General features: G+C 25.4%; 1 protein-coding gene across 1 annotated transcript; it reads right to left on the reverse strand.

Moving 5' to 3' along the window:
• Positions 1–78: 78 nt before the first annotated feature.
• Positions 79–2,517, reverse strand: LOC111311655 (uncharacterized). Its single transcript, XM_022911227.2, is given in 10 exon segments — positions 79–208; positions 321–356; positions 358–372; positions 457–692; positions 846–903; positions 1,034–1,102; positions 1,175–1,283; positions 2,028–2,095; positions 2,196–2,315; positions 2,420–2,517. Coding segments are annotated over 10 exon segments (732 nt in total). The 5' UTR covers positions 2,423–2,517; the 3' UTR covers positions 79–190.
• Between the last annotated feature and the right edge of the window lie 11,258 nt (positions 2,518–13,775).

A 13,775-nucleotide genomic window follows, 5' to 3' on the forward strand; every position in this document is an offset into this window, starting at 1 on the left:
AAGAAAAGGGAAAGTTAGCAGATTTAACATAGCATAAAGATGAAAATATAATGTTCCAGATGATGCGACTCAAATAAATGGGGGTAGAACTCTTGATGTTTTATTGAATGATCACATTTGCCATGTCTTCAGTAAACCTCTTACACAAGCAAAACCGCATTTATACAACCATCATTCTCTGGGTTATTTGTCACTTGAGCATATTTTCCTGCATTCACCAAAATCAAATAATAATAATAATAATAATAATAATAATAATAATATAGTAAAACCAAAACATGGGTTGCTCATGCAGAATAAAACAAAAGGAGGATCTTTACCCCAAACAACTTTCCCAGCTGGTGTGACCAGACCCAATTCACTTACATTCACCTGAATTCAACATAAAACAAATGAGTATCACCGATGCCAAGCAAACAGAAGTCATAATGAATAGTTTTCAAAGAAAAACAATACCTCAATGATAGTTCCTTTGGTCATAACACCAAGAGAGGTATACATTGGACCATTGGGATTTTTCTTCACCCCAATAATGTCAAGATTGAAGGTGCACTTGAGTTCAGGGTGTGTAACATGAGCTTTGGTAAATCGCAATCCCGATGGACGGATGAAACGCTCATATTTTGGAGGTTTTCTTGTAAAACCAGGTCCTACAAATGTGCACTTTGTAACCATTCTCTTCCATTGCTTTGCTGCAAGAGGACAAAACAAAGAAGAAACTAACAGAAAGGAACCAGCATTTATCCTCTTAACTAGGGCAAACAAACTCCATATACAAAAGACTGCATTTCTTCCATGGTTTGCATTAAAAAAAAAAGGAAAATAAGCTATTTATATATACTTACTTTTTCTTTTACCAGATCTGATCACCTTAAACATCTCATCTTCTGCAACAGGCCTGACCTGAAGAAGGACAAAAGTTGAAAGTCAAACAACTGTAGTTAAATGAAAAATTAAGCGCAAGTTATAGGAAAAAAAATTGAGAAAGCATATAATCAGATAAAACAAACAGAAAAGTTTAAAATCTTATTACCTTTGGTATAGGGACCTCCCATTTCCCAGCTTTCTCTTTCCTCTTTTGCTTTATGGTGTTGCTGAGAACCTAAACAGAGCATAACATTATATCTGTTGATGACATGAATTATATCTGTCGATGACATAAAACAGAGCATACCTTTGCACGTGTGGTGTTTTCACGATCCATAAGATAGGCAGGAATAGCTCCATCTTGAACTTCATCATCAACCTTGCGCCTAGTTGATGATTCTTCATGCATAGCCAATCTGTTGACACATAATTCCTAGTTATTACATAATCAACAAAGAAGAGAACAGAAATGATGAAGCCATAACTGCTCTCTAAAACAAGGTATAAACCCAAAGCAAAAGCTTTAAGATGCACACATCTCAAAACAAGAAATCCATGTCTCAAAAGGAAGTTTCATTTCATGACTCCATAATCCTTTCAGGGAGGTAAGACCTTGTAAATCATGCATACGTTTTCCACTTCATTTTGCATGTTTGAATTAATCCCAGAAAAAATTTCTCAATGAAGAGCAAAAGACGGCAGTTAATACCATTTGATCTCTTCTCTAATATCACTGTCCATAAATGCAACTTAACTATCCCAACGCATTGACCACTGAGTACCAACTGACTATATAAAAACTACAACTCTGAAAAACATGAAAATGGGAAACAGTCATGTTAACATCCCAGGAATAAGTGGCATGAATAAGACATTGATTTAATGAAAGACGATAGATGATCACAATAGGCATTATCACTATGAATCAAACTAATCTATTCAATAAACTATGACAAGATTCACGCTTTCATTTGAAATTTACAGAATCTAACTGTCAGCTAATAAAATATTAAAAAAATTATCATCACCCTTTACAGTGCAAAATGGAACAGAAATTCTATGATATCATAATTGGATTAAATCAAATAGTTAAAAAAATATATTATAATGGAAAATATCCAAATTAGAAAAATAAATTAAAAAAAAAAAAAGAAACTCACGTTTTTTTCATGAGGGCCTTCTCAGCATAATTTTTCTTGGCAATCATCTTACCCTTAATACCAAGGGCCTATTATAACAATTTAACAAAAACAAATTAATAGCTCACAAAACCCCACAAAAAATAGAGAAATTACCAAAATGAAAGGGAAAAATAAAAAAATAAAGACCTTTTGAGCCTTAGCGGAATGCTCGTGAACTTGACGAGCTTCCTTCTTGCGCTTCCTCTCGAAGAAGTCAGGGCGATAACCATGCCTCTTTCTGTGTAGCTCTATGTAATCTCCTTGCGGCTAAACAGAGAATTAAACAAAAAATTAGCAAAAAGAGAAAAAAAAATAACTGTTGAAATGAGTTCTTCAAAAGGATCAAAAGAGAGAATTCAAATTGAACCAACCATGGTGACAAAACTTCGATCTTTACTTTGGGGAAGAGAGAGAAACCCTAGGGTTTTATAATTTTGTGAACCAAAACAAAATCCGTTGGGCGGCGAAGATGATGGGTATAAAAAATGCGGGTCGATGTTTGGTTGTATAATTATTGGGTCGTGGAGGCTTGGGCTTGAACCAAAAAGCTTGGGCTCAATTCAAGGAGAAGTCTTGGGCTAATGACCTAGTTTTTTTAATTTACCATAAATACCATTAGGCTTTTTTTTTTCTTCTTTTCTCTATCGGCCAATATCATAAATTAAGTTCTTTTTATTCATGGAAATTAAGGTGTGAATTAATAAAATATTTTATGGACAGTTGATGAATATATTTAGTTTTTATTTATTTATTAAGTTTAATAAATAATTATAAATAATATTTTAAAACTTATTAATTACAAAAATTTATGAACATAGCAAAGTTTGTTTATATTTTATTTATTTACTCTTGTATTATAACAAATAAATCATTTAACGAATAGGTCATAAATATATTTTGATTCTATTTATTTATTATATTTAATAAAGGATTAGGAATAATATTTTAAAATTTATAAATTAAACGAAAAAATTATAAATATAATAAAATTCCTTCTTTACCCATTTTTTTTATTATTGAATTAGCAAGTAAAAAGCCTAGTTTATTATCATTGATGAAAACGCTGAAAATCGAAAATAAACATAAGAAGCATTATATAAGTTGGTATAGTTAATAAGTAAAATTAAGTGCAACTAATTTGATTTTAGGTAAAAATATTGAATTTTCATTTTTTTTTTCAATTATCCAACCACACATAGGGATGGCAACGAGTAAGGTCAGGGCAAGTTTTTACTCGTCCCGAACCCGACCCAACTTTAAACATGCAAAACTCGAATCCGATCAGATTTGATAATTTTTTATTATTTTTATATCCGAACCTGACTCGATTCGACATTATATAAAATCATATCTAATCCGACCCGAAATTAATAAAATATTTTTTTAATAGAAGTATAAAATTAAATATATATATGTATAAATATATATAAATAAATAAATAATTATTTATATTGATATATTTGGTCGAGTAGGGTCGAATTTGTCTAAAACCTGACCTCGACTCAACTTTAATTTTTTTTTCATGCCACCCAACTCGATATTCAATTTAAAAAAGAAAAACCAATTATAAAAAATCAAATCGAATCGAAACCTATCGATTTCGAATTTTTTTATCTTCTCTAGCCACACACATGGCCTGCCTAATGAAGGCTATAGAAATCAATTTTGTAAAGGCCACCCCATATGGCACATATATTGGGACCATTGGGCCATAAGCCATAGGCCACTACCATAAATTGCAGTCAGCATTCTTCTTCCAATATCGAATAAATTAATCACTCAAGAATTTGGTTTAATCATGGATACATGCATTTATTTTTACTTGTAGTTATTAAAATTTAAATTTAATTATTAAAATTAAAAATTTAATGCTCTATCAATAAATTACATATTTATTAGATGTATTTTTTTTATTTAAATAAGTGTTTGAATCTTGCTTTCTCAAATTAAAAAACAAAATTTATTTAGATATTTAAGTTAATGAATGTGATGACGATTTAAGTTAAATTTAATTTAATTGATTCATAAAATAATTTAAATAAATAATAAATTTAAAATTTAAATCCAAACACTTATAATTCATTTTCAAATCTCCGAACTGCAACTTTGGATATACTAAAACAAAGTTCATTCATCACCCAATCCAATGGTTCTGCAGTTTTACCAGCCTGTTACAAGCATGGTTGATACTCTCAACAACGTTATATGGATGACAAAACTTATCCTCTTCACCAATGGAATGGACCAGATTCTGGTGGCCTTGTCTAGGGGGAATAATCAAACTCACTTTGTCAAACTAATAAATGACTGCTGGTGCCAATATGATCAGAATCATTCATTCTTAGCCAGCCTTTATCTTTCTTCCCCCTTGCTCCAATTTATGTCTTAGGTTTTGAAAAAAGGAGAAAGAAAGCATAATTTTTCTAGTTTTGGCGTTAGTTTTTAAGATTTCGTTTATTCTTAGAAATCAATATGAGGCAGCATCGACATCTATTATATCTTTTTTTTTTCTTTTACAAGTGGCAATTATTCCAGCAATAATTATCGTTTAAAGTCAGAATATTTAAAACTTTCGAAGTTCTAATATTGAAATTGAACCCACAAAATCACTGATATGATGTGAGTGATGAACCAATAAATTTTGTGAAATTACATTATCAATTAATTGAAATAAATTAGTCTATAATCAATCTATAAACTTAATATCATCATCACTATTATAAAACATTGTATGTATTAACATTTTTTACAATTTAACTCCTTATGAAATTATATTTTTTAATGGTAATGATGAATTTTGTTTTTATTTTACTAATTACATTGTTAGTTTAATTCGTAATATTATCATCCAAGAAAAAGTTATAATTTGTTCAAAAATTTTGTCGATTCCTCTTTTTATTTTGGTAATTAGGTTTTTTCTGTTGCTTTTTTTTTGCTTTCGATTTTTTATCAATTCTGTTTTATTATTATTATTATTATTATTAAGGTTTTGGATTTTTTTTTATATTTTTTGTTGGTTGATTGATTAATATCGGTGTAGGAATTTTGTATTAAAAGTTATTTAACCATAAGATATATTAAAACGAATATATGAAATTGAATGTATATTAAGTTCCAATAAGATAAAATTATGTGATCTTATAAAATCTTCAAAAAAAATTTCACTTTCAAAGGATTTAAATAAATAATTTATGAAAAAATATCATCCTTACTAATAAGAAAAAAAAAGAAAAATCTTATGATTTCTGCTTAATTCTTGACTAAGTTTTAAGACATTAATTAATAGACACCTTAATTTGTCTGGAGGTTTACAAAATTAATTTTATTAATTAAAAAAATAAAAAAATAAAAAAAAGTGGTTGAATTTGTGAAAAACTGAGTTGAAGAGTTTATGATAGATTGGAAGAGGTTGAATGAGATTAAAAGTCTGGAAGAAATTAAGATTTTTATTCGTCATTGGATTCTGTCTTATATACAGACTGCGGCCAAGCTTGAGAGGATACACAAAAAAACAGAAAGCAAAAGCAATGAGAAGTGTTTAGAAAAGCTATGGCAATCCTAAAGTTTTAGGAATTTTTTTTGAAATTTTTGCAGTTTTTTTTTTTGAAACATTTTAGAAAAATTTCAGATTTCGATAAATTTTTCAACGACATTTTTCAATTTTTGATGTGTTTTTCTCAGTTTTCGGTGAAGCTTCAACCGAAATTCTAAGTTTTTAAAGAGAGAAAAATAAGAAAAATAATGAAAAAAGAAGAAATCTAAAGAAAATATCAAATTTTAGCCTTTTATACCACTGTAAAACCACATCGTTTTAATGTTAAGAAACCCCAAGATCTATATGTTTCTATTCGGATTAACCCGACTGAATCGCGACCGCTACGTCAACCCGCATTTTAGTTTATCTGTTCCAGCTAAGCTGAGCTTAGTCGCGTTTTCGAGCCATTGTTTTTGTCTTAAGTCGAGCTGAATTTCAACAGCTAAGCCGAGCCGTTTCATTTTTTTTTTGTATTTTTGTATTTATTTTTTACATGTTTATTTTTTTTAGTATTTTTTGCATAATTAAATAAAAAATTAGAAAAAGAATAAAAAATCAAATATTTTTTTAGAATAAATATTAATTATCAAATGATGGAATTTATAAAGATTTCAAATGATAAATTTCTATAAAATTCTTAGATGATGAATTTTATCTAAATTTATCCCAAATTGTGGAATGATTTAAATGAAATTTTAATAACAATAATTAATATTTATTTTCAAACCAAAAAAATTAAAAAATTAAAAAATTAAATTTTGGATTAAATACAAATTACCCAATAATGAGATTCTTAAAAATTTCAAATGATAAATTTCTAAAAAATTTTGAGGTGATAAATTTTCTTTAAATTTATCCCAAATAGTGAAATAATTTAGATGAAATTTCAATAAAAGTAATTGTATTATTTTTCAAATAAAGTTTTGGTTGAAAATATTTGATAATTATCCAATGATAAGATTCTTAGAAAATTTGAATGGTAAATTTTATAAGAAATCTCTATGTGATAAATTTATTTGAATTTGTCCCGAATGATGGAAGAATTAAATGAAAATTCAATAAAAATAATTATCATATTATTTTATTTAAAAAAAGAGAAATAAAATGAATTTTTAAATAGGGGCAAATGGTGAAAATTTTAAAAATTCTGAAAGATAAAATATTTATAATTTGGTCAAAATGGTGGAATAATTATATATATTTTTAACAAAAAACCAAACAATTAAAAAAAATATTTTTGACAACGGAGCCTATTTAAGAAATTAAATGAGATTTTTGAATATTTTTTAGGTAATAAAATATTTTTAAGAATTCAATTATATTGATTAGATAATCTTATAAATTATTTTTAATATTTAATATAAAAAGTTTGAAATCATTAGACTCAATACCGTATAATAAATTTAAAATAAAATGATACCATCATTTGGATTGACATGTGGGGATGCTATAATTTTTTTCATATGTAATTAAACTCTCGAACCCTGTTATAGTTTGTAGACTCAAACTTATTCTTTTAGAGACCCGTCAAGCTTAGGAGCTTCTTAAAATGATAGATTCCTTAAATGACTAATCACACTTAGATAACAAAATTTTGTGGTGACTTATTTTGTTAAATCTAGTTATAGATTTTTTTATCTATATGTTATGACAATAGTGACATGGAAAGAGGCATGAATCTTTTATTTTTTCCACAATTGGAATATTTTGAAAGTAACGTTACACCATAACCATATGCACACCTAATCAGTTCCAAGAGAAAATTGTTTGTTTGGATTTTGAAATCAATTTAAAGATAAATTCAATTCCTATTGTATGGTAGAAAAAAAGGAAAAGGAATCGTCTCCATGACCCCACTTCATTTTTTTGGAATTTTTAAATTAAAAAAAAATTAAAAGAGAAATGATGATGCATATAATTAGGATGTTAATGGATAGAATATGAGTTGAGTAGAGTATTTTCCATTCTCATATTCTCATATTCGAAATTTTATATATATATATATATATATCTAATATATATTTTAAATATATCATCATTTTTATTTTTGTATATTTTTAATGGGTATAAATAATTTATATACCAATAACTTTTTAAAAAATAAAAAAATTATTTTTTAGTTTTTTTTAAAATTTTAAATTATATATTTAGATTTTTTTATAAATATATATATTAATATTTATTTTTCTATAAAATTATTTTAATTCTAATTAATCTAAAATAATGATTTATATTATTTAATAAAAAAATTTATTTACTAAAAAAAATAAATATTTCAAATACAAATACGGGGTGAATGCTATATTATTCATTTTTATCATCTTATTTAATAAAAATATAAAATTATACACATTCTTATACCTATAATATAATACATATCATCATTTTTATTAAAATAAAAAGTCAAAATTTTCATTGAATATGGTTAATATTGACATCTTTATATATAATGTTAATAATTGTGTGTGCTATTAATTAGAGTGATGAATTTTTAATTAAATGATTAAAATTTAAATTTTAATAATTTTAAGTAAAAAGTAAAAAATGCATATAATAAAACCGGTAATTTTCTTTCTTTTGACAGCATTGATATGTGCCCGTGATCAGCGGGTAAAAGTAAAAATCCTCCTCACTTTTCAATTTAGTATTTCAAAATTTTGACTGAATTTCAGACAATGATTAAAAACAAAATGTGACCAAACAGACAAGCTGAGATAAGGAAATCTATGTCGGTTAATCTACTAAGTTTTCCTACCAAAGAAAAATGGAAACTTTCATCATTCCAAGGTCTAATTTCAACTAATATGAAAATAAAAAATAAAATTAAAAGTCTCTATTTTCTAAGGAAACAATTGTGAGGTCTTTGGGGGGTTTGGGAACATCCATAAGACCATTTCTTGTGATGTTTCATTTTCACAAGATCATTGTCTCCCAACCAAAGAAAAAAGAATAGAGGGAGGAAAAACAGTTCCCTCTAAATTTCTTTTTTTTTTTAATGAAATCAATCTCCTGATCTAAATCTTAGATTAAATGTCCTTATCATGCCATAAAAAGCTGAAAAATATCTAAAGGAAAATAAAGCTTAAAAAGAGAGGGCACTTTGAACACACACCATCCAAAAATTTGCAAGTTGGTAATCAACAACTTAGATTATATATATATATATATATATAAATAAATATATGAAGAGAAATTATTTTATTTCAAAATCAAGATATATTATAAATTTAAATATAATTTATAAATCATTCATAAAACATATTATTATCAACGAGAATCGAATCGGGATCTTACGAATAAAAATATATCATCTTCAGTAACTCAATTTCTATGGCTGGATTCTATGTTTAGCTTAATATTATTATAATTATAATTAGGATTTTGATAATAAAGCAAATCCTGATGGCTGATATAATAATAAAATAAAAGTATATTAATAAGGAAAAAAAATAGCTGAAATTGATTGACGGAGGGAACTTTTTGACTCTTTGCACTCAAGTTCCTCACTCTCCCACTACAAACAAAATGCTTGGGATTTGAGATGGACCCCAATTTTGTCTGTGCCATGGTGGTTCTGTCAAACCCACCTTTGCACCGCCAGGACTCATCACCGGAATAAAAGAATCATTGATCAGCTAAGAATATTTTATTTTTTAATTAATTATTATAACCTTTATAAAATAAAGGTAGAAAGAAAAAGAAAATAAAAAATGGTGAGAATGGATATGTTTGTCCCACTTTTGTTGGTAGATTTGATGAAAGTTTATGATTGGCCCAATAAGCCCAAATCATATATAATGATTTTGTGACAGCTAAAAAATTAATTTGTCCCTTTCTCTAGGGCTCCTTGAATGATTGATCTAACTTTGTGGTGGGAAAATGATTTTCCAGGAATAAGTTAGGGTTAATTTGCGTGGATGAATTAAAAGCTTACATAAAAAATAATTCATAATTAGTCTATAGTTAGTATATATTATTTTGATTTAAAACAAGAAAAAAGATTTATGATACGAAAGAAAATGATATATTTTTGTAATATATGATTCATAATTTCATCAAATTATGGAATGCTGGATTTTTATATTTATTCATTAAAAAATTTATATTTAAAAAAATATGTTACTTGAATGTTTTTAAATTATAGAATTATATTTTTATTTCATGAACAATTCATTTAAATAAGAAAATATACATAAGATTGACAGCTTAACTCACCTCTGACGGGTTTCAACTCGATTTAATCTAATAAGATCAATTTTTTTTTTTAAATTAAGTTTTGGATTGGATCAGGTCAGTTAATAATAGAAAAAAATTAAATTAAATTTTAGACAAATTCAATTCGACTTAACCAAATATATAAAAATTATTTTTTATTATTTATTTATATATATTTAATTTTTTATTTATATTAAAAATTTATCTTATATAATTAAAAATTAATATTTTATATTTAAAAATAATATTTTATTAATTTCAGATCAAATCAAATACTATTTATATAATATTAAATTGAATTCTGATGTGAAAAAAATAAAAAATTATTTGAATAGAATTAGGTTCAATATGAACAAAAATCTATCCGACCTAACTTGGTACCATCCCATAATAAACAATCTAAACGAAGATGAAAGTGATAACAATAAAACACGTGTATTAAATTTTAGAAAAATATCACATTCACTAATAAAAATCAGACACAAAACCCTTGAAACCTTATTTTGGGGGCAATTTTTCAAAGGTGCATTGAATAATGTGAGTTATGATTTTCAAGTCAAGATGTACATTTTGGCTTTTGACTATTTTTTCTATAGGGTCGTTTTCTTTTGATACAAAAGGAATGACTATCATGTATTCCCTTTATCCTTATTTTAAATTTTTTTTTTTAAATGTTCCAAATTATATTTTACTTTTTTATATCGACATTAAAAATTATAAAATTTTAATTTTATAAAAAATTAAATACATTAAAATTAATTTTTTTAATTTTGTAGAAGTGAATATCTAACAAACATTTTAAGACGAAATAAATATAATTTCAACTTTTTTTTGCCAAAAAATTCTTGAAAATTGACTACTCTATTTATGCTTTAGAAATTGATGCCAAATAGAATAAGACAACCGGGAGTAGAACTCAACCTGCTCCATCACAAATCTTGAACCACAATTTAAATTATATTAAAGAAATTAATTAAAGTTTGGTGCATATGAAATGACATAAAGGATATCTACAAGAAAGAGATAAGAAATGAGCTAAGGATGTTAAATCAAATGTATCCACCGACAAATAAAATAAACTTTAACCATTTAGAAGCTAATTACTATTTACCAACCAAGAAAAGTTAGCTAATATTTATATCAAATTAATTTTGGACCTTCAACTTGTTTTTGCTTATTAGTGCTTCCAACCCAACCACATTTCTTTACTTTAACCTTCTTTGTAATAATAATAAAAAAATCTCTAAATTTATTACAAATATTTTCTTTTGTCTTTCATGATTTCATATCACATCATTCATATAATAAATTGATTTTAAATTATGAATTATTAATATTTAGGTGATGAAATTTAAATTTTACCCTAGTTCGAGTTATTTTCACAATTGAGTGGGTTAAACATTTAAACTTAGCTCGAACTGATTTTGGGATAATATTTTTAAAATTATGGTTAAGAGTAAGATATTATTTAATAAATAAAATATTTTTTATTTAATTTTAATTTTAAAATATTATTATTTTAAATTTTTAAAAAAATCATTTTATCTTAATTGAACTTGACTGATTAAGCCAAATTAGACCTTTGACCTTGGACAAAGGTTTTCGAAGGTCAACGAACCTAATCCGATCCAACACACAAATACTTCTAATGAAATTTTCGAAACTTTATATATAAAAATAAATTTATTATAAATGAACTCTTTAAACTCGTTTATAAAATTAAAAGATTTCACCATTATAGGATAATAATTCTTAAATTAAAATTTCAAAATAGATTGATCTTAATAAGAGAGACCCCTTATATCTGAATCATGTTTATCATACTATGATCATTTTGGCTTAAATATATTTCTTGCCCTTAATTAGTATCATTCATTTGCTAGTCTTTTAATCATACTATGTATTCCATACACAAATAAAAGTTTGGTAAGTGGTTGTTGCATCATTAATTAATATCCATTAAAAATTAAGTTGATTGTCCAATAGTTATTTTCCTTCTTTTAAAGTTATAATTAATAATCAAATATTACATTTATATAATTAATTTACATCATAATCAAATTTAATCACTAAATTATCAATTAACAAACTATAATATAAATAAATAATTAAATCCACACATAATGAATTTAAACCTAAAATATTAAGATTTTCAAATCTCTTCTTTACCACTAAATCATGTTCCGGTCGACAATTATCATCTTCTTTAGATATAGACATATGCGTGGCTCATCATCAATTCATGTCAGACCACAAATTTTAGTAATGATCCCAGCTGTGATTTCCGATTATTAACTTTTTTTGGCTGAACTAACCTGCATTCATGCCTCCTTTGTACTATATGTATAGGCTATAATATAAAAGAACTGTTTTTTCTTCAATTTTTAAATAAATTTCTATCTTTTTATTGTACCCAATTAACTCATTAAATTGTTATTTTATTTAATTAAACTCTTAAAATTCTATTTTTATCTAATTAAACTCTAAAAATATTATTTTTATTTAATGGAACTTTTTTTTTATAAATTTTAGTATTTTTATATAAAATAAATATTTAATTAAATAAAAATAATACTTTAAATGCTTAATTAAGTACAATTATAAGATAAATGGCTTATTTGAGAAATTTGAATAAAAATAAAGATTTTTTTCTAAAATTTTAACCTAAATATTTATTGAGATTTTCGTAAAAAAAGTTTTGCAAAAATAAACTTTTGTAATATATATATATATATATATATAGAGAGAGAGAGAGAGAGAGAGAGAGAGAGAGAGAGAGAGAGGAAGGATTCACTTACACTAATATAATTTTTATATTTTTTGGATTTTTAGATCAAAATTATGAAATTTAAAAATATTATTTTGATTTAAATACGTTATGAATTTAATTTTGATAAAAAATCTAAAAATTATATAAAAATTACATCCCTAATATGCATTTATATTCCACAGCTTAGGTGGGTGTTATGATTATGCTAACTCCATGTGAGTATAGAGGGAATAGCAAAATTAGGGCATGTGAAAGGTCACCCTTAGTCAATCACAGCAAAATTTTAAAGTATTCTTTCTTAATCAAATCAAATCTTTCTAGATTGAAGTTTCCAATAATTTAATAGCTTTTTTTTTTTTTTTTGAGAAATCCAATTATTTAATAATAGGCTTGTGATTTGGGCACTATTTTTTTTTTCATAGTCACAATCCAATCTCAACTTCCAGTCTTCTCTCTTATAACCCTACATTTCATTCTGCGTAGTTGGACATTATCACAATGATAAACTACTGTTATTTTATATTGGTATCTGATTTCATGCAGAATTATTTCTGTATTATTCACCAGGGAAAGTCAACAGATTAACAGTCTTTGATCCCAATGTTAAGGAATAAAATCATATTTATATACTAACAAGTAATCGATTTAATTGATTAAGATTCGTCATTTTTAACGTAAAAGTATTGAGTTTGAGTTCTGTTGATCACTGTTTGATATGGTATTTCGAATGTATTATCTGTAATTATTTATTTTAAACTGTCAGATATGATGTATTTTATCATGATCTGAAAGATTGAACAATCTATTTATTTCAGATTTTCAATCACACAAAAAAATCATATTTATATCAAAATTCGACCTTACATACCAACAACAATGTGATTTATATAAATAGAATTTTAAAATTTTAAATTTAATAATTAATCAAATTCAATATAAATGATTTTAAATATAAAAAATTAATCTTACTATCTGATATCTTCCTTTTTTTGGACCAAGAAATCAACAATATTTATACAAATTAACTGATAATGTTGTAATTAATAACCCATAATTAAGGAACTTGGCTTGCTTCAAGAGAGTTTATGTAATGACTGATAAATTCATGTAAGATAGGATTAAAAGAACAGTTAAAAAGACAATTTAAGTGATAAGAATTCCTCTTAAAAAAAAAGTGATAAGAATTAGATTTGATAGGATTGAATTA

The sequence above is a fragment of the Durio zibethinus genome, chromosome 1 (genome assembly GCF_047325235.1).
Source record: "Durio zibethinus cultivar Kanyao isolate XHJ-2024 chromosome 1, ASM4732523v1, whole genome shotgun sequence".
NCBI classification, from domain to species: domain Eukaryota; kingdom Viridiplantae; phylum Streptophyta; class Magnoliopsida; order Malvales; family Malvaceae; genus Durio; species Durio zibethinus.